The 22,495-nt window shown below is 45.5% G+C and overlaps 1 protein-coding gene across 2 annotated transcripts in view; it reads right to left on the bottom strand.

The window, feature by feature from the left end:
• The window catches only part of Auts2 (AUTS2, activator of transcription and developmental regulator), a 1,102,717-nt gene extending 1,093,151 nt beyond the window's left edge, over positions 1-9,566 (bottom strand). For both annotated transcript variants that reach the window (XM_026784894.1, XM_013350687.2), the window contains exon 1: positions 9,035-9,566. In XM_026784894.1, coding sequence (XP_026640695.1) covers positions 9,035-9,343 — 309 coding nt within the window. In that variant the 5' untranslated portion in view covers positions 9,344-9,566. The remainder of the gene's footprint in view (positions 1-9,034) is intronic.
• Positions 9,567-22,495: the final 12,929 nt, after the last annotated feature.

The raw sequence follows: 22,495 nt of genomic DNA, 5'->3' as shown, positions 1-22,495 counted from the left end.
GGGTGGGTGGGTGGGTGGGTGTGTGTGTGTGTGTGTTTTCCCCCTTCATTTTTAACTATGGGAAGTGGTTCACTAAATTAATAACCTTTAGCCAACAGTGGCAAAGACACTAAAAGCAGGGTGGAGGGTTATCAGGTGTGGTATCCCACACCTTTGATCCCAGCCTTGGGAGACAGAGGCAAGTGAATCTCCGTGAGTTTGAGGCCAAGTCGGTCTACATGAGGAGTTAAAGACTTGCTGGGGCCACAAAGTGAGATCCTGTCTCTGGAAAAACAAGATGGGAAAAGAAGGGAGGGAGGAAGAAGGAACAAGAGAAACACAGAAGGGGAAAAGAGAAAGAGAAATAAACTTTTTTTTCAGCATAACAACTGAGGGATAGCTACAGTACTGGGTGATGTCTATTAAGGCCCTTTAGGTTCTAAAATATCACAACCCTCAGAAACTACAAATACCAAAAATAAGGGTTGCTTTGTGGCTCCAAAGGGTAAATGTAGGGACAACAAGGAAAATGACATTTCCCACTTATCACTACAACTTGACCCTAGCAATGGTTTATTTTAGGATTCAGAGTTTAGCTGCAGTTGGAAGTATCAGATCTCGGCTGCACAACTAAGGGTCACAGTCTCTGTTTGTAGGTGGTGGCCCAGTTACTACCTACTACACAGTACTTTTAGAAAGAAGCTCTGTGGATGAAACTTAATCCTCACCCTTATTAGCCATTACTGTCACTCATGAACACAATAAACTTCCTCCTTCTCCTCTGTGGCTCTAATTCTTACTGCACCCAGGTTTTACCAAAGTCCTGATACCAAGAACATATGCCACTATGAGGTTCAGGAACAAGCCAGAATGACAGTAAGTATTAAAGAAATATTTATCAGCGAAACCCTGTCTTAAAAAAAAAACAACAAAATAAATAAGTTAATAAATATTTTGTATGTATTTAGCATGTATTAGTTTGATTTGAGCTAAGATCACAAGTATAAACTAGAACAGCACAGGCAACTCTCTAACCCACAGTTAATAACACCAGAGTACCTCAGACGGTCAATGCTCAAATAACAAAAACGTAGGAATGCTAAGGTTTTGACATTTCAGTCACAACTCCCAGACACTTTCCATTTTATCATCTGCATTCCTACTTTTGATGGCTCTATTTCGGTGAGGGGAAGGAAGCAGGAAGCAGGGAGGTAGAGAGTGGGTGGGTGGTGGGTAATACAACCGGACCCTGAAATCAGCATGTGAAAGAAATAAGCATTTCACATGAGTTCAAGTTCCAGGTCCCCTTAAAAGTACATGGAATTGGAGACTTAAACAGGACATAGAAGCCTGCACTGACACAGACCCTTCCTAAGTAAGAAAAAGCTGAAGCATGATATAAAACCACTCATTCCCACCTGCAGCTACTAAAAGCAATGGGGGGAGGGGACCAACCTACTCTTTGTGACCCTGCAATGGTACTTACTGGCTGATATGGAGAAAAGAAAAAACATGAAACAACCCCTTGTTCTGCAGGGGGATTTAAATGATGTGAAGAAATAATTCAGAAGGGGAAAGAGGACACACTTAAGAGCGTCCCTCATAAATTCTTCTAAGTCTTCATTTCTAGAGGGACTGGGTGCACCGACACAAGACCTACATTCATGACAAAGTTCGAGATGATGTATTAGAAGTGCTTCTGCCCTCGCTAACAGTATCTCCCAAACTGTTTTTTTAGGTCCCCTGGGCTTGATTTTTACCTAACTAACTTCTTCAGTCTTCTGTCTGATTTCCACAGTTTTGAATCTACTTGAATTTTTCATGTTGCCATCAAAAAAGAGACTGCAGTATCCTTTTACCAAGTGGTTTTCCTAAATCTATAGCGTACTGGGTGTAACCTCAAGCCTGGAGTGCAAGGGAAGTGTTAAAAAGATGTTACTTCAGCCGGGCGATAGTGGCGCACGCCTTTAATCCCAGCACTCGGGAGGCAGAGGCAGGTGGATCTCTGTGAGTTCGAGACCAGCCTGGTCTACAGAGCTAGTTCCAGGACAGGCTCGAAAACCAGAGAAACCCTGTCTCGAAAAACCAAAAAAAAAAAAAAAAGATGTTACTTCTTCACTTCAATACAGTGAAACTACACTTAGTGTATTGTAAATATACACTATCAGGACAGGGTAAAATGATGGAAATTCACCCTCAGCAGCTATGCACACCCATATGTACCTGTACACACACACACACACACACACACACACACACACACACACACACACACACACATGCACCTTTCATTAGGAAGTGCAGCTTTCATCAGGAAGAGCTGTCGACCTTCTTATCAGAGGACTTCCAAATCACACATAGTCCTTGGGACCCAGATTATTACACGATCTATTCCCAACAGTCGTTTTCTGTGTGTGAGTACCTTCTAATCTTAACGTTCTCTCAAACTAAATAATCACTGTTTATTTTCAACAGTGTAAGAAAAAAAAAAGTTTTATATACAAGAGTCCCAGAATCTATCACAACAAACTACTCAGGGTTTGTTTTGAACTCCCTAAATCAAATGCTTTGTTTTTGTTTGTTTGGTGCAATGCTGGGAGACTGAACCCAGAGCCTTGCACATGCTAAGCAAGTACTTTACCACTGAGTTACTCACTCTGCCCCCAAACTCCATTGTTCAACCTTTTTCCAACTAGGTGTCAAAAGAACACAGCTCTCGGAACCTATCACTAACTTCATGGCCCACATTTTTAAGTCTACTCAATCATTTGTATCTTGCCCAAGATGGCTACAGCAGTTAATCTCCACAACTAACAAGAATCAGAACCATCCTTCCAATTCACCTCACACGAAGCCCCCTCCAGTGAAGCTTTGCCTCGAAAGAGTGAAATACAGAGTTCAGCAAATACAATTTTTTTTAAAAAAAAGCTTGTGTTCATTTACACACATGCAATTCACACTCTTCCTTTTTTTCCATCACTCAGAAAGTCCTCAGATCACGGAGTTATGTACACTGTTCAGAACTGAAATGCTGGGACGTGACCTCCCTCACTCAGCAATCTCACAGCCAAACTTCACAAGGCAGAAAGTGAAACAAGCAAGGAAGATTGCAATCCACGCCCACAGAACGAGAGATGCTCTGACTCTCTGAATTACCACTCTGTGCGCTTTAGCAAGCCAGCTAATCCCAAACCCTTGTTTTAACACCAGTGTCAAATTCCTTTCTCATCCCAACCTTCTTTTCCAGGTGGCTAAAAAGCAGCAATACATGAAACTTCTTAGAAGGGACCACAAGGAGATAAAACATACTGGCTGGAGGGCAACTCGCTGGCCTGGGAATCAAGCAGCTGTCACGCTGAGAAAGAGCCTTTAATGAGAACCATTCACCAATGCTCACCTCTTGGTGGCTTGAGAAAAAAAAATCAGGGAAACAGCTGACATGAGGCAGAAAAGGGATCAGAAAAAGAAGGGAACATCTCTCTTAATATCTCACCCTCACCTGCCATTCCTGACTTTTACCATCACCCCCATCATCCTACCCTCAGAAATCACCAAACTCCAAGATCTGGAATGGGTTCTTTGAGACCTTAAGCCATTTTCCAGACTGGCTTATGGATACAATGCTGACAACTGCAGAGCCCCGTGGCCAGAGAGATTTAGGAGATAAGTCACTATCTCCTCCCCCATAATCCAAATTCACACTCATATAATAAAGACTTTTAATTCTACAAGAACAAGAAAAACATATTTGAAAGCAGATCATCCTGCTTCAGTCTCAAACACAACCTATGAGAAACCTGGAAAAAGCTCTGTTCCTTTCCAGCCTGAGAAATTCACTATAACCTAGTCTCCATCTCTCCATTAACAGAGAAGGGAGGGTAAGGACACTTTTAGAAGGTGGCTTCCCAAGGAGGCACAGACAACTATTTAGAAAGGCTAAGTATGGCTGGTGGGTCTCCTGGTCCCTAACAAGAACTTCACTACTATTGTACACGTTCCTATCAGCCTTCCTCAGCGGCCCCTGATCTTAATCACTCAGTGTCTTCTTAAAGGTCTTCCCCTGTGTCGCCTTCAATAATCCTTTAGAAAGCTCTCCCCTTGCTACTACCTCATCTACCAATCACTACACCCTTCTAGGACCCATCTTTTCCAGGAGGACTTCTCAAGGACTGGGAATGGAGTTCAATTAGTAGACAGTATACACAAAGCCCTGGGTTCAATCCTCAGCACAGCCAAACTAGGAGTTGAGGTACAAAGCTATTTCCCCAGCACTCTGAAGGTGAAAGCAAGAATATCAGAAGTTCAAGGTCATTCTCCACTACCCAGTAAGTTTGAAGCCTGCCTAGAGTGCATGAGAACATGCCTCAACACACACACACACACACAATACCTTTTGAACACATCAACTTTTCTCCCTATCTTCTCTCTAAAAGTCTTTAGTTAATATTATTCAAGTACCTGTTTCAAAATTATTTTGCAAGTGTCAGATGTAAGTTATCAGCTAAATTGCATCCTTCTTCAAGACGTTATAAACACTGTAGGCTACTCTTGCTAATACTGCCTTGTACATATTAAGCACTCCATAAATACCTGCTGAGTGGCACAAAGAACATGATAAACTTAATAAATAAAATTTCAAAAATAAGTTACTAGCGCCTACTAGACCTAACAGATAAGTCTGCCAAATTCCATCTAAGAAACTTAGAAGACTTACTGACACTTGGGTGAGCCCTGAAGCAGAACCAGGAAGTGAGGGTCAGAGGAAAGCCTGGATGTGACCCTCTCCACACCAGAAATGAGCCCTCCCTTTTCTTCAGAACACTGCAGCACCAGCAGAGCTCTTGTCTGCGTAAGTCTACCAGGGTCATCTTTCTTTCCCTCTGGTCAGCTGTACCAAAAGAAACACCCAAGCTACAAAGAGGTATAGGATGAGAAATAACTGATTTGTAAAGTTAAATTTACAGCCAGGATACCCATGGCTTCCTAACAGAAACCTACACAATTCTGAAAAGCACCATAGCTGATACACCAGTGCATGCTGTTAGTACCAGGCTGCCAGCATTTCCCATTTATACTTTGATTCCTAGAAGCCACTCTGTTAAAAAGAGAGAGAGAGAGAGAGAGAGAGAGAGAGAGAGAGAGAGAGAGAGAGAGAGAGAGAGAGACAGAGACAGAGAGAGATAACACGCGCCTATAACCCCAGCACTCTGGAGGCTGGAGCAGGAAAATTTTACTGAATCTGCAAAGCCAGCCTGTGCTACATACAGAGCAAGATCCTGCCCACCCCCCAAAACTGAAACAAACACATTTAAAGGTTATTTGCCCTCATCTTAACACCCAAAGAGTACCCAAACATGCAATACTGTTTCTAAATGGTCCTTCTGCTCCTTAACTGTGTAATGAGAACACACCGCTCAACTTTAGCCTCCTCACCTACCCTCTTATCTTCTATCATGAGACTCTTTGTAATCACACACTTGAACTTCAGGGCACAATTACTCAAGACAAGTGTCCCTGCAGAATATGCAACTACCTCAGCCAGTTTCGCGGCTTATAACATGTGGGAGATGCCAAGCTGCCCTCTGAGCTTCCATCTTCTTAAATAAAAATCTAACCATTTCAAAGAATAAGCATAAAATTACAGGCTGCCATTAGGCTTATTACTTTTCATCTAGTGTCTGTAAAGCCATAGCTGGTCTGGAAATATTCATATCCAAATAGTCCATTATCAGGAGCTTCTTCATGGAAGGAAGGAAGAAAGGAAGGAAGGAAGGAGGGAAGGAGGGAGGGAGGGAGGAGGGAAGGAAGGAAGGAAGGAAGGAAGGAAGGAAGGAAGGAAGGAAGGAAGGAAGGAAGGAAGGAAGGAAGGAGCAGGCCACCAAGAAGTTACTAAGGACAAAATCTGGGAGTCAGTGTTTCAGTGCACAACCTAAGTAGTATGTGATCTACTGTCTGCCTGAAATGGCTCTAAATTGGTGTTCTAAATTGTAAGCCTGACCGTCCAAGCCAGTATCTCTGGCTTTTTTTTAATCATAACATCATACCAAGAGCCACCTTGACGATTCATGGCAAAGATTTTTCTCATTTATAAACACAAGCATGTGTTCAGAGTAACTCTTGGTATCTGTGATCATTCTTAGCACTTACACACTCCTAGCACACATCTCTATCCAAGTTCATAGTTCAACTGCCCACTTCCCTCATAAGCCTTCACACTTCTTGGTGATAGTTCAGGAAACCTTGCAAGTTTAGTGTAGTGGGCATCAGAGACTCTAGCAGTCATGACGAGTTTAGGTTCTGACCGACCGATGTGGACACAGAGTGCTAACAGCCAATACACAGACACACTTACCCACCCCCAACCCCCACCAAAAAAGGCAAATATGGTGACTTTTATCTGTCACTGCATGGTTTTAACAGGTTTATTAACGTGTTTTCTAAAAAGACAGAATTGAGCCTCTGAAAATGTGACCGACCAGAATATATAATACTAGAGAACTGTTAATTGACTGAGGAGAGACAATGGTGCTGTGGGGATTTCTTAAGCCATCTGAATCATTTATACGCCAGAGCTTCATACAGAATTATTCACAGGTGCCATCACAGCAGGTCTGCAAGGTGAGAGGGAGCTCAGTGAACTACAGAAGCAGCAGATGTGAAATGCCAGTTGTCGAACCGGGGTGTTGAATGCACTCGAGTTCTACTGTCCTGTCTACTTTCTCATAGGAATTTAAAGTATATTTTTTAAAAGTTAGACCCTTTATACCAATGCACCGCTACGTATGTGATTTTATGGTAAACATGAGAGTATCATATCATTCGGCTAACCAAATTAACCTAGGTTTTACGTCTAGAGAAGTAGTTGAGACGTCAATTGCAGCACAGAAAGAAATGGTATTCAAGGTACATTTTGAACTTGGTCTCCTTTAAATATTTTAAAGCTTAAAAAAACGGGAACAGGCATATTTTTCTGTCAAAAGATAAAGTCCAACAGTTACTTCAAACACAAAACAAATGCATAACTTACTTCCATCTCCACCTGGCCTTCAACAATGATGATGAGCAGACAGGGGCCCCCTCTTGCTGGCTAAGAGGGGCCACCCAGCAGGGCATGGCAACTACCCAGAGAGCAGAACCACTTCTAAGCAGCTTTTACAAGTTCTTTCCTTCAGCAACCACAGGCAGCCTTGCTGTGCCAAAATCCAGGCAGCATTCTCTTAGGATACATGATGCTGTTTCGATTCCCATTTTAAAACAAGAAAGAGGTCACACTGCAGTACCCATCCACCTTTGCAAAGTTATAAAAACCACGGCTATAATCATCCTCAATGGTGACACGCAACACTTAGAAGCCCAGAGATGACCAACTCTAAAACCAACGATTAACTCATGTACCAGCATCAAAATCTCTGGTCACCACCAATACCACTGTCATCTCTGTCCCTTCCTTCCTCCCCATCCAGGAGCCTCTGGCCACTACTCGCCACCGTCGCCCCAGCCACAAGCAATTTACGGAAGTGAACAACTCTGACAGGAAGACTACTGTATTTTTAAAAATCCTCAAACTTGAAACCCAAACACATCTCTAGAACCAACAACCTGAATCTTTAGTCAGTGCATGCAAGAGCCAAGCTCTCATTAACAAGGCTTGCTTTGGCCCCTCTGAAACAATACCAGAATAACAGCCCGAAAATAAATAAATAAAGGGAAGGGAAAAGTTTCCTCAAACCATTATGTCAGGTGCAATGAAAGGCTAGAAACCAACTTCTATCTTGGTTGTGTGCTGGACCAACCCAGCAGAATCTCAAAACCTCCTGTGTGTGATTGTGTGTCTTGAGGGTGGGGAAAGGGAGACAGAGGGGGACCAGTCCTAGCACCAAACCAGATTTTCCCAGGCACAGATAGTTTTCTGTGATCCCTGGACAGGCTCCCTCCACTCCTTCCATCCAACAAATACACAAACACACACACACCCCAGGAGCCTCTTAGCAGACAGGAAAATGTGCATTTGAAAAATCAAGGCTGCCTGCAGGTGCCTAAGGAATAAAGAAAGACACACAAACACATATACAAAGCAAATCACTTGGGGGGGCACATACAAAAAAAAAGCAGAGGGACAATTGGTGACAAGTCCTCCAGCAGTCAGCTAGGATTTTATTCCTGCTTCCTACCAGTCCTCCCTGGTGTACCTTCTTCTGTCCTTCAACTAAATTGCTCATGTATACACACACACATACACACAGACACACAGCAACACACCACACGCAAATGTATGTGTGTGGATAATACTGTCATTAACCCTTTCTGCAATAAAGCCCCATGCAAAATACAGAAAGATATTCCATCCTTTCCTCTTCTCCCCTCCTCCCTCCTTTCTCCCAACAAGGAGAAAACGCCCCCTTACCCAGCTTCACCAAAAAAGGGGAGGGGGTGCAGAAAAGCCACAAAACCCTATCAGCCTCTGGTCCCCAGGACATCCAGAAAAGGCATATACTAGACAACCTTACACACACGCGCGCGCGCGCGCGCACACACACACACACACACACACACACACACACACACAAGCATGGGAACATATGGCTCTGGAGAAAGCACACAGAGAACCGTCCACAGGCGCCCCAAACCCAAGCAGAGACTTCCACCAGCCAAGAAGCCATGATTGGGGAGGGAGATGAGGAGGAAAGGAGTGGGGGCAGAGCCATCCGTGAAGAAGGGGGTGCGCATTGTTGTGATGCCCGAACCCCTTTCTTTCCACCTATCTGCTGTGGAGGGAGGTGGGGGTGCAGAAGGGGGCGCAAGGGAAAGGCAAGCTGGACAAGAACGAAACCAGTATAAGACCAGACCAGGAACACCGCTTGGCAATTCCCTCCTTGCTGCCTATCTGCCCCCAGCTTCCCCCACACACAACCCCACACCCAACAATAAGACCTCGGCCGAGACAGACAGCTTCGAGCGCGGCGGGGGAGGCAAGAAAACCGGGGTGCAGCCGAGTGGGGGGTGTCATGCATAAAAGGAAACCATGGGGGGAACGGGAAAGGGGGTCCCCCCTTACCTCCAGCGCTTCAAAAGTAACAAAGCTGGTCATGGCAAATCCATCAATGATGTCCTCTTCGGCTGAGGTGGACTCTCTGCGCTTCCTCCGCGGGGGTCTGGGCCGGGACGGGGCGGAGGATGGGGGCTTTCCATTGTCTTCCTTGTCGGAGCCCGACGATGAAGCCAGCGAGGGAGCCCGGGTCCGGCCGGTTCCTCCACCGCCCGCCGCACCGGTTCCTAACCCGGCCCGGGAGCGTCTCTCCCGGTCTCGCTGTGATCGCGACCTCCGCTTTTTCCGGAGTCCATGTCCCCGCGTCGGGCCATCCATGGTTCTTTTAACCGCGCCGGGGATCTTCCCCGTTTGTCTACCCGCGCGCCACAGGCTCGGGCCGCGGCCACACACACACACACACACACACACACACACACACACACCCCAAGAAGAAAAAAATTGACACCGAGCCCTTCCTCCTCCTGCACGGGCTTTTCCCTCCAGCCGCGAGGAAGGGCGCGGGGGAGAAGGAGGCTGGGAGGAATAAAAAAAAAAAAAAAAAGCTGAAGAAGAACAAGAAGGGAGGGCAGGGGGAAAAAAGAAAGAAAAAAAAAGGGGGAAGGGGCGGGGAGACGGGGAGGGAGGGACTGGGAAGCGAGAGGGCGAAGTGTGGGGCTCCCCTCTGCACCGAGGGTCGGAGATGCCTGAGAACAGAGCCGAGCAAAGTAATGGCTGAACACACAGGTCTCCTTTACAGAGGAAAGGGGGGGAAAAAAATAACTCACCAAGCAGGCAATAAATCAGAATAGCGGAATGCTTTGATCAAGAGACTGGGGAAGCCCTCCCCGCGGCCATGCTCTCTCCCCACCACAGAAATCGCCTTGCTTCTCGCTTTCTCTAGAGACCCCTACCCCCAATTTAAAAAAAAAAAAAAGAAACCCCGAGGTCCGAAAAGGTCACGGTGAAGTGAGGGGTGGGTGGCAATGAACTTCACCCGCCCCCTCGTGCAGGAAAACACCCCACACCTCCTCCTCTCACACACGCCTCGCAGAAAAACTCACTCCCGGGCTCCCAATTCTTTTTTTAAGAAATGTATCCAAGGGAAGCCAGGGCTGGGGAGCGAGCAGACAGGGGCGAGACCCCCCAGAGAGGGGAGCATAACCACGCAATCACGAGCGGAGACAGAGGTTGCCGGGGGGAAAGGAGGAAGGGAAGGAGGAGGACGCTAGAGCAGTTGTGGGATTTTTTTTCCTTGCCCTTTTTTTCGGTCTTCGAGGTGGGGAGGAGGAGAAAAAGATGAAAGAAGAGAAGAATTGCAAAGCCTGGCGCGTGCCACCGACCCCCTCCTCACATACACATGCACGCACACACACACACAAATTGTAGGTTTCCCCCCAACCCCCAGTTCCAGAGGTCACCCTTCCTCCAAAAAAAATTATAAAGGAGGGGGGTGAGTCAGTCAATGAGGAAAGCAAAGAGCAGTCTCCAACCCGAGATACACCGGTGTGGTGCCGCCGCCGCCGCTGCCTCTTCTTCGCGTCGCCCCGCCTGAGGAAGAAGCGCTGGGAGATGCCGCTCGCTCACTCGCTCGCAGCTAACGCTGCCACAGCCGCCGACGCCAGAGCCCCGAGCCCGAGGGTGCACGGCGTGTCCCTGGGCGGCTGCAGCCAGAGCCCGGGCACGGCCTCATCCTCCGCCCGCCTTGCTCACACAGCGCCCGCTCCTCCCCCTCCGGCCGGCCCACCGCCGCCGCCCGCCTCGGCCCAGCCCCGCGCCCGCCCGCTTGCGGTCTCTCGCTCTCTCTCCCCCTCTCTCTCCTGCACGCGCGCTCCAGCTCGAGCGCTCTGGAAGACCGCCCTCTTCGCGCCTCGCTCTGCGCGCGCTCCCGAGGACCGCCCTCCTGGCTCTCCACGCGCTCCCGAGGGCTAACCCCCCTCCCCTCGCACCTCACTCGGCGCGCTCCCGAGGGCCGCCCCTTCCCCTTCGCGGGCTCCCGGGAACCTCTCACGCCTCACCCCCCCGGGCGCGCTCCCGAGGACCGCCCCTTCCACTCATGCACCACTAGCTGCGCGCTCCCGAGGACTGCCCCTCCCCCCCCTCGCGCCTCACTCTGTCTCCCGTGCGCGTTCCCGTCCCCCTTCCTCCCGCGCGCCTCAGGCCCGGCTGGATCACGTGACCCGCCCCCTCCCCTAGTTGTAGAGTGTGGAGAAAGCAAAAAGGCTGAGGGGCTGGCCACCGCTCCACGAGCCCAGGGCATGCGCGCTGGGGCGGCCGGGCCTGCGCACTTGGGGGCGGAAGGGGTCTCCAGAGGCTGTGGGGTATTTGTGGAGGGGTCGGTCACGGGCCGGTGTGGAGTTGAAGTTCGAGGGCATGGAAGCTGCCCCGACATCCCGCCAAACGCACGGAGGACGCTCGCTCTCGCGCACGCGTGCCGGGCACCTTTCTCCGGACACTTGCTCCTGGAGTCCCTCATCTCCTGCACTCCTGAAGCTCTTGCTGGGCTAACTCCTCTGAAGTACCTCTAGGTGTTTTTCCCTGCGCGTGCCTGTGCGCGCGCGGGCACCGTGCGAAAAGTGCGTGCAGCGGGAGGAGGTGCCAAGGCTTGGCCCCCAAGGAGGGTGCACCTTAGGGACGAAGGGCGAGGGTGCAAGAAGGGCGGCCCAGGGCTGCGTCCAGACGCAGCGAGACAGCCAACAGGCAAGAGTTGGAAACTTTTCCCCGCCTGCGTGGAGGAACACTGCATGCCTGAGTGCCCCTGAACCCGAGTGTCCCCAGGCCTGCACCTTTCGTCTCCTTGTAGGGGACCCTATGGGGACCTGCTAGCCGCTTTGGAGCTGCCAGAGATCGTACTTGAACCTGGAGTAGGGGACTGATTAGCCCGGGGAAGCCCCAACCTGAGGACCCTTTGGACTACAAACCGCAATCCCTATCGCTGCAGGCTTCATTTACTGTTTAGCTGCAGGAGGGTGGAGCGGAGGTGGCTTCCCCGCGTTTTCCAGCGCAATATAACTGATGCTTATAAAAAGTTGTATTAAAGAGCTGACTACAGCCCAGAATCGATCAACCAAAGCGACCAGCCTCTCTGAATAAAATAGCTGTGCGTTTTTCAGGGCACTGGAATTGATCTATACTCACCGACAGCCTTCTCTCAGCAACCTCTTAGTCGCTTTGCATTCTGTCCAAGCACATAAACACCGTGGCAATCACCCCTCACCCCTAGCAGCCCACACTTGGCATGAAGGAAAAGAAAACAAACTGACATTAATTGCTCACAATGAGCCAGGCTCACCGTGTTACAATGCTTTGTACACGATTTCTACTGTTCAGAATCCCAGTCTGCATATAACTGAACTGAAGGTCAGAGGCGGTGGAAGAGAAAAACTAACGTTTCTAAAATAGATGGATGGATGGATGGATATTTTTTTCTTCCACTCAACAGAGATTAGGGCATCACAACTGTAGGATTGGGGAATACAGTGGCATCCCAAACAGAAGTGCTGGGATCTTAAGTTCTGGCAACTGTGTCTCTTTGTTCTTAACACTTCCAGAGTTAGGGGTTGGTTTCTCATTACTTTGTTTTTAAGTCACACTTCAACTTCCCCGTTTCGGGAACCCGGGATTATGACTTAATAAAAATCAGAGTGGTAGATATGGATAGTGGGAGACAAGGCAACAGAAGGAGAGATGAAGTGGAGTGTGAATAAGTCAGGCTTTATGTCTGTCCAGGGGAACAAGCCATTTAACCTTAGGCAAGACTTTTAAATGACTAATTTTCTCATCTTGTGAATCAAAGAAGTTCAATTAAATGTTCAAAAGTTCCCTTTTAAGTCTCCCAAGGCCTTCTCAAACACAAAGCGTCCTTTCTGAACAGATCGTGTGCTTTTTTTTTCCCTTGAGAACAGTGATGTGTGATATCTAAACATATTAAGAACAGAGTGCTACCTTCAAAAACTGCTTACCTAAACTGATGGTTGCTGCCCCTGGAGCTGTCTATGTTAACCTCTAGGCTGTTGTTACCTGCACTGGCTGCAACCCACGGTGACTATATCAAGCAAATCCCACAAAATAAAGGCTAGTTCCCTGTCATTCACTCCCTGGGCTCACTTTCAGGGTCCATCTTTTTAAGGATATTCTAGTTTTCTTTTGCTGCTGTGATAAAAAAAAAAAAAAAAAAAAAAAAAAAAAAAAAACTCTAAATGGAAACAACTTGAGGAGCAAACGATTTATGTGGCTTACACTTTGGGGTCACATTCTATCACTGAGGGAAGTCAGGGCATGAAGCTGGCATGAAGACCACGGAGGAATGCTGCTTACCGCTTGGTCTCTGGCACACTCTCCCTCTTGTAGCTTTGTTACACAACTCAGGATCACCTGCTCAGGGATGGCACCACCCACAGAGGGTTGGCCCTCCCAATCAATCAACAAGCAACTTCCCCCACAGACTTGGCAATAGACCATTCTGATCTGGGCAGTCTCCCTCCCATGACTCTGGGCTGTGTCACGTTGACAGCTGAAGCTAACGAGGATGGATGTTAAGAGTTGTCCTCAAGGCTGACAAGATTCTAGGAAGCCAGGAACTAGCACTGTGGGTAGAGTCTCTTTGCACAAACTTTGGAGATTGGGTTGGGGAAAGTGTGAAATTGGCAAATATAATAAAAGGCATTATATTAGTGACTTTTCACAGTAGCCCTTGGCAGTTATGTCTTTAAAGAGTAATGTCTAGTTGTGGGGGGTGGGGTGGATCGTAAAATACTGTATCCAAGAACCTTGCCTCTGGCAAGAGTAATTTGCAAACGCATTTTGGGATAATGTTTAAATGACTTTTTTTCAGGGTCCAAGTGTACTGCTCACTAGAATTGGTAATGGCTTTTGGGGTCAGAATTTCATAGTAGTCTCCCACCAGAGAATTAAAATTACTTACGGGTTATATTGCTCTTATTTGTCTCTAAATTCCATCTCATCTGTTTAGATCACTAATGAATGATTAATAATACTGCATAATAAGCTAAGCAATTACTGTGCATGGCACTGTTCCAAGGGTATTAAGAATAATATCTCAATTAATTCTCATAAGTTTTATTTTTGTGTGTGAGTTCATATATGAGTGTGTGGGAAGGAGGTATAGACACATGCATATACAGGTGGGCATTCTCCGGCCTGCATGGTGGGGCCAGAGAAGAGTGGCAAGTCTCCTGCTCGGTCACTCTTAATCTCGTTTCTTTGGGACAGATTCTCTCACAGAGCTTGGAGTTAGACTGACAGCCGGCAAGCCCCAGCAGTCCTCCTTTCTCTGTCCTCAACAGGACTGAGATTAACGGTGGGTGTGAACACGGTTAGGTTCTTTGATAGATGCGTGAGATTCCGGGTCCCTCGTGCTTACTTAGCAAATGCCCTTAACCACTGAGCCATCTCTCCAGCCCAGTTTTTGCAGAGTTCAAGGAAGATTTCACTCTTCGGTGTTTATTTTGCATAGAGTAAACTGGGGTTTCCTGTTCAGCATCTTATTCAAGATTGAGGCACTCTATGACCTGTCACGGGAGAGAACAGAACATGTAAGGAGGAGATTCTGATAGGCTGTGCTCCAGGAGAAAAGCACGCTTTGTGTATATGCTGAAAGAATTTTGAACGGTATCTTAGTAAGGGTTTTGGCTGTTGTGACATACACCCTGAACAAAAGCAGCCTGGGAAGGGAAGGGCTTATTTCATTGTATAGCTTGTTGTCCATCCTCCAGGGAGGTCAGGGCAGAAACCTGGGGCAGAAACTGATGCAGAGGCCATGGAGGAATGTTGCTTCCTGGCTTGCTCCTCATGGCTCTCTCAGCCTGCTTCCTTATAGCACCCAGGTCCACGAGGCTCTGGGTGGGACCACCTACACTGAGCTGGGCCCTCCCACATCCATCGTCAGTCAAGAAAACACATCACCCCAGAGGCTTGCTCACAAGCCCTTCGGGGGTGAGGGGCTATTTCTCTCACCTGGGATTCTGGCTTCCAAAATGACTCCAGCTTGCGTCAAGATGACATAAAACTAATCAAGACAAATGGAAAGATCGTGAAGGGGAGAGTAAGAACGATTCAATAGAGAAAATATCTGTGATATGATATGCTTCTCTGGTTCCATTCCAAAGAGTCAGAATTTCAACGAAAATTCTTGGGGTTTGGAGAGGTGGTTCCCGCTGGTTAAAGTACTTTGCTCTTGCAGGGAACCTGGATTTGATTCCAAGTGCCAACGTGGTAGCTCACAAATATCTGTAACATGGGTTCTGTGGGCTACAATACCCTCTTCTAGCTTTCTCTGCCAATAGGTACCCACATGGTACACACACATGCATGCATGTAGGCATATAATAAAAAACAAATCTTAAAAAGAAACACGATAAACATTCTATTTTGTTAGTGTTCTGAGACAGGGACTCATATAGCCCAGGCTAGCCTCAAACTTTCCATGTAGCTGAGGACAACCTTGAATTTCGGATCCTATGCTTCGTGAGTGCTGGAACCAGACACTATCATACCCGGATGTTTATGCATTGCTGTGAGTGGAGCCCAGTGCCTTGAGCTGCTAAGCAAGCAGTTGACCAACTGAGCTTCATCCCACTGAGCTTCATCCTACCTAGGAGAATACTGTTATTATATATAGCTCAACCACTTTTCTAATCTCAGAGTCTTCCACTCACGGATACTATGCCTGTTACCAGGTTTTCTCTATTACTAAATTTTTATATTCCTCTACCTTGTTCTCTGGACTCTGCCAACATGGCAATTATTAGCACATCATTCTTGACGTTATATCCCAGTATATAATATTTGAATTTAATTTATTAGGAGAATTGATTTTTAACTCGAGGCAGCGAAGGTTTATGTTTTGGTCGTTTATATCTCTCAGTTACTTTGTGTGCATGCCTGCACAGAGAAACCAGACACACAACGGAGACAGTTAATGATCTATCCCTATGCCATCTCCAAATGAGGAAATAAAGCAACTAACACATTTAGCTTCTCTTCTTTAGCCCTCCTAAGTTGTTTTTAATAATAGCCCTTCCTGGGGAGAAGCGATAACTTGTCTTAACTGACAGGTAGATCATCAGCAAATAACATTGTTGTAAGTTTGCCCTAATTATCACCTGCTGGTTTTTCCCCCCTACACGTTTGGAAGTTGTTTTTCAAACTGCAGTTTTTTAATGTTAAAAAAAAAAAGCCAGGAGGGGATATATAGTTCAATTTATTAAGCATTCTTTCTATTCCATAATATTGTAAGACAAACTTTCATCATCTCTGCAGGGGTCTCTGGTGAGTGACACTTCGATCAACCCATATTCCTCAGACTCTGCCTTAGGAAGCCAAGGAAAGATGCTTGCTGCTGACCAAATGATGCTCTTCTAATAGGATGGTTGCAGCAAATTTAATAAGCTACATACACACACACACACGCACACACACACACACACACACACACACACACACACAAACAAAAAACAAAAAAAGCACACCGATCTAGTCAGTATTTTTAACCCTTTCCAAGGCATTATTTATGTTCCAAGTCTAGAAATGCACAGATGGAAAAACTGATGGGTAGTCATTAAAAAAAAATTTTTAATGATTCCTTGAAGCAACCAATGACAGAGGTCCATATTTATATGTGATCAGGAGCCTGAGAATCAATATTCTATTGGATTCAGTAGATGATTCGTGTTGAGCTGTGTTTTTGTCTTATTTCAATTACTGTGTGCGTGTGTATGTGTGTCTGAGTACACATGCTCAGGTGAGTGAACATGCCTGTAGAGGCCAGAAGAAGACATTGGATATCCTAGAACTGGACTTATAGGAGGTGGTGACCTGCCCTGTGGGTGCTGGAAACCTAAGATTGTTCCTCTTCAAGAACAGTGAGTATTCTTAACCAGTGAGCCATCTGTCCCAACCCTGTGGTTTTTATTTTTATTTGAAGAAGAGTACACACTCTAAACCAAATTCAAATCAGACAACATCCCAGTTGATGGAAGTATGTACACTTTAGGAATTAGAACTATCTAACAAACAGAATAGGGAGCTCTGTGTGTAAGTCAGTGATGGAGTGCTTGCTTAGTTCTGCACAAGGGTTGGCACCTCAGTTCCACAAAATAATAATAAAACAGATTGGCCAGTGGTAAGGTGGCTCAGCAGATAACAAAACTTGCTGCTATGCCTGATGACCGAGTTCATTCCCTAAAAAATCATAGTAAAAGGAAAGAACAAACTTGCAAAATTTGTGCTCTGACACAGACAAAAATCAATATAATTAAAATTTCTACTACTATTAATAGCAAATTATATAGTCCAGAGGTCAGTGCAAGGTCTTATTTTACACGTGCTTGGATTTATTTGTATGTATATTTGTGCTGATGCACAATGACACAGCGCGTATGTGGAGGTCAGAGGGCAGCCTGCAGAAGTCAGTCCAGTCCCCTCATTCTACCACGTAGGTCCCAGGGATCAAATTCAGGCTGTTGGGCTCTGCTTGTCAGGCTTAGAATTAACATGGAATCAGACGTGGTGGCTTATGCCTTTCATTCCATCACTGGGTTGTGGTTTAAAGTAGGCTAGACTATATAGTGAGACCTTGTCTCAAAACACCAGGAACAATGAACGAAGGCTCCAGGGGGACATGGTGATTCCCACCGGTAATCCCAGCAGTCTACCCATAGAGACAGGAGGACTGGGGTTAGAGGCAGAAGTTAGAGGTCCATGACCTATATAAAAAGGCAGGTGTGCCAGCCTGCATTTGTAATCCTGGCACTGGGAGCTTGAGACAGAAGATCCAGGCATATTGGCACACCATGGTGGGGTTGGATCATGCCTATTATCCCAGAACCTGGAAGGCTGAAGCAAAGAGGAGCCCAAATGCCAAGTCACCCTGAGCTTCATAGAAAGTTCCAGACCAGCCAGCCTGGGCCCTGCCTCCACTCTCTCACTCTGTATAAAGGAATAAATTAGATACCAGTTTGGTTTTAAATGAAAGTATTTGTATTTAAAACCCTTCCCATATTGTACTCTAAGAAAACGACATTCGAGGTCTTAAAGAGACATCCTTCTTCTACTAATTACATATTCACCTGGTATCCATTTCCACAAATGAAATTACTCTCGGCAAACATTAATTGACATAATTACTGAAATACCAAAATCAGATTAGCCCTGTAGCTCAAAGAGAAGGAGGAAAGAAACCATGGCTCCAGCAAATTGCAAGTGTTTTTTTTTTTTTTAGGGCTCAAAAGGTTGTTCCACTTGTATATACTTTGAAATAAAGCTAATAAAACATGGCTATTTCATTATTCATTCATGAGACAATTCAAGGTTTTTAAATGTGTTTTGACTGTATTGCAGTTTAAAGTTCAGTCTTTATAATATCCTACATTTTGTTGATTGTTCTTTTACTGTCCATTATGCATGTCTTAGTGGCATAGCATGCTTAAGAAAAATTCTATCCACAGCTATTTCTGTCTTCATAATTGACAATCATATTGTCAGCCTGGAAACAAAGGGCGTTGTTGTCTTTGCAAAATGCTTCTGCAATTCTCGGCTCTTTTCTTCCTAAAACACTGACATCGAATATTGTTCTCCTTGCTTTGGGTTCAAATTGTCTGATTAGATTAAGAAAGCAGCCAAAAGAAGATATGTGTTCATACTGGGGTTAGAGAGATGGCTCATTGGTTAAAAGTATGTCCTGCTCTTGTGGAGGACCCAAGTTCAGATGCCAGCACCCAAATCAGGCAGCCCAAAACTACATGTATCTCCAGCTCCAACACCTCTGGCTTCCATGGGCGCTGGCGTTCACACGCACACACCTCCAATCCCCACCCCACATAATTAAACATAAAATTAACATTTTTAAAAAGTCGTGCTAATATAATTCTATAAGTGGGGCAGGCATTGAGTCAGATACAGAGTATAATCTATAATAGTATATAATATATAATTTGCCAATAATCCTAGCTCTCAAGTACTGAGGCAGAAGGAGTAATACAAGTTTAAGGTCAGCATAAACTATATAGCAACACCTTGTCTTAAAACACCATAAGAAAAAAATAAAAGACATATTTTGGTTGTTTGAAATTACATGCGATCTATTGTGTCTTGGTCTCTCTTCCTCGTTTTCATTCTCTCTGGCTCTGTCCTCTCCCTCTGTGTGTGTGTAAGCATGTATGCTTGAGTGCAGGGTGTACATTTGTATGTGGAAGCCAAAAAAAAAAAACTAACCTCAGATTTCATCCTTCTTGTGCCCCACCCCCTTTTTTGTCTTTGGAGAGGATCATTCACTGACCTGGAGCTCACAAGTGGGCTAGCCTGGTTGCCAAGTGAGCCCTGGAGCTCTGCCTGTCTCCACCTGCCTAGCACTGAGCTTACAAGCAGAGACCGCCATGCACTGCTTTTTAATGTGGCTTCTAGGAATTGAATTCAAGTCAAGCACCCTATCAGCTGAGCCATCTCACCAGCCCTCCTATTCTTGCCACTGAAAGGGCGATCACTTGCACAGCTCACCTCGCACGAACTCTGTTCCAGTGACTGTAACTATTATTAGAATTCCATTGCTTTCCAAATCCTTTACCAAAAAAAAAATACGGCATTCTCTCTCACCACCATAGTCTCGCTATGATTTTCTCTTCTCTGTACAATGTTTTCTCCTTATTGCAGTATTTGGGGTTTTTTTCCCCCCTCTTATTTAGAACAAGTTCCAGAGGCTGGGAAGATGGCTCAGTCAGTAAAAAGAATAATAATAAGGGCTTGAGTCTAGGCCCCCAGTAGTCACATAAAGCCTGGTGTGACCATACACATCTACAACCCTAGCACGGGGGAAATGAATTCTCCAAGCTCACTAAGTAGTCACTTGGTGAGCTCTGGGTCCACTGAGAGATCGTGCCTCTAAAGAAAAGATGGAGAGCAATAGGGGAAGACACTAGAAGCCAAACTCTGGACTCTACATACTCATATACATCATACACGTGTGTGCGCACACACACACACACTCACACGGGCGTGCGTGCGCACGCACACACACACACACAAATAACTATCGATACTTTGGTGTGCAATTCTGCTTTTGTTATAATTGAACTCATAATTCAGAGAAACGCTGAACAAACAAATGCAGGCATGCTGTGTATTTATTCAAGAAGGAAACGGAAACATGCTTCCTTTGGCCATTCACTATTCACACTTATTACACACATTTTCACTGGCTATTGCAAAATTTTGTTTCTCACACATTATTGCTCATTTATTATGTTTCCTGGCAATACTACCCAAATGTTATCTACAAAAAATACAGTGAAACTACCACCAAAAATACAAGAAAAAAAGGAAGAAGAAAGAGAAGGGGGAAGATAAAACTTACTATTTCAAAGGGAAAAAAGGGAAAAGGAAACTTCTCAAACAATAGAGAAGAAATAAAAGTCCAAAGAAAGCAGAGCTGGCAATGTAATTCTGTCAGTAAAAGTGCTTGCTGCCAAGTCTGATGAACTATGTTCAATTCCCCAGGACCCACATGGTGAAAGGAAGAACTGACTCCCACAAATTTTTCTATGATTGCCACAAAACACACACACACACTACAATAAAGTAATTTAAATTAAAAAAGCAAACAGTGCAACAGAGAACATCTGATTAAATCTTGAAATAAAAATCAAACAAATCTACATTGGACTTTATTGAGACCATTAGGACCATTTGAATACAGAGCATATTCTTAAGTAATGGTATTAAATCAGTGTTAAGTATCCCACCGAGTTGCATTATGGCTATGTAGAAGAACATCCTCTTCCTTGGGAGATATATGCTTCAGTCCTCAGGGAGGGAGTGTCAGGGTGTCTGCAGTAAATTCTTAAGTGATTTAACAATGCCTGTATATCAAAGGAAGGAAAGACAGAAAAGAGTCAAATGTGGGGAAATGTTGGCAGCTGGTAAATCCAAAAGAAGCTTGTGAGAGGCATAGTTGTACTGATCCTACAACTTTTCTGAAGGTTTGAACAGGACAAATGGGAAGCAGGGTGTCGGGAAGGGGGGGTGTCTGCTATTAAACCAAAGCTTGGCATTTCTCCAGAAGTTCTGCATTTAATTATGTACAACAGTAAATCAACATGCTTAGCTGTGGGTCTAAAGGACAAAATACAAGCATCTAGAGCAGTGGTTCTCAGCCTTCCTAATGCTGTGACCCTTTTATACAGTCACTCAGGTTACAGTTACCCCCACCCATAAAATTATCTCATTGCTACATCATAACTGTAATTTTGCCACTTGTTATGGACCGTAACGTAAATATCTGTGTTTTCCGATGGTCTTGGGTGAAACGACTATGAAAGGGTCATTTGACATGTCCCTCCCATGGGCCGCAACCCACAGGTTGAGAAATCCTGTTCTAGAATGTGTGAGTTAGAGCAGCATCAATATTCGCAGAGTACCACAAGCCCAGATTCCACTTACTTCAAATCAAACATACGTTTGCATAAACCTTCCTCCTCCTCTTCAAGAAACCCAGCCTGGCTTTGAACTTGCTATGAAGACCACAGTGACTCTGTACTCCTGAACCTCCTGCCGCCACCTCCCCAGTGCTGGGATTAAACTGTACACCATCAAACCTCCCAGTTTATGAGGTGCAGACAGTGGAACTCAGCGTGCTGGGCCAGCAAGCACTCTATCAACTGAGCTGCGTCCTCACTTTTTGTGTGTCTCTGTGTGTGTTAAACGTATCTGCACTGAACACATACAGACTTTTGACATTATATCCTTTCTTCTTCCTTTTTAAGTCCAGGGTCTGGAGAGATGGCTCAGCAGTTAAGAGCACTGGCTGCTCTTCCAGAGAACCTGGGTTTGATTCCAAGCACTGCCAGGGGAATCTATGTCCTTCACTGGATTTTTCAGGCACCAGACACATAAGTGGCGCACAGACCTATATGCAGGCAAAACATCCATAAACTTAAGAATTTGACTAATTCGTTTTGATAAAAGATTTTGTTTTCTTTTTATTTACATGCATATATGTGTGTTGCATATGAGTGCGGGCCCTTGCAGCATCAGATGCCCTGGAACTAGAGTTACAGGCAGCTGTCAGCTGACTGATAGGAAACTGAGAACTAAACGCAGATCTCTGCAAGAGCAGTACTTGCTTTTAACCACTGAATTATTTCTTCAGTCTCTTCTCATTTATTCCCTCTCTCTCTCTCTCTCTCTCTCTCTCTCTCTCTCTCTCTCTCTCTCTCTCTCTCTGTGTATGTTCTGTGTGTGTGTGTTCAAGAGGACCATCTGTCCGAGTCAGTGTTCTCCTTCCACCAAGTGGGTACAAGAGTTCAAACTCAGTTGTTTGTCGAAATTGCCTGCCACTATCTTTACCTGCTGAGCCCCGAATTTTTTTCATTTTTGAGACTGGGTCTCAGGTAGCCCAGATTCTTCTCAACTGAACTGTTGGGATGTCCTTCTATATGCTGTGAATATGTCTTATTACCACTGGTTAATAAAGAAGCT

This window comes from Microtus ochrogaster, chromosome 2 (assembly GCF_000317375.1).
Source record: "Microtus ochrogaster isolate Prairie Vole_2 chromosome 2, MicOch1.0, whole genome shotgun sequence".
Lineage (NCBI taxonomy): Eukaryota > Metazoa > Chordata > Mammalia > Rodentia > Cricetidae > Microtus > Microtus ochrogaster.
Note: the sequence above shows the minus strand (reverse complement) of the source record. Positions and strands in the feature narration are given on the sequence as shown.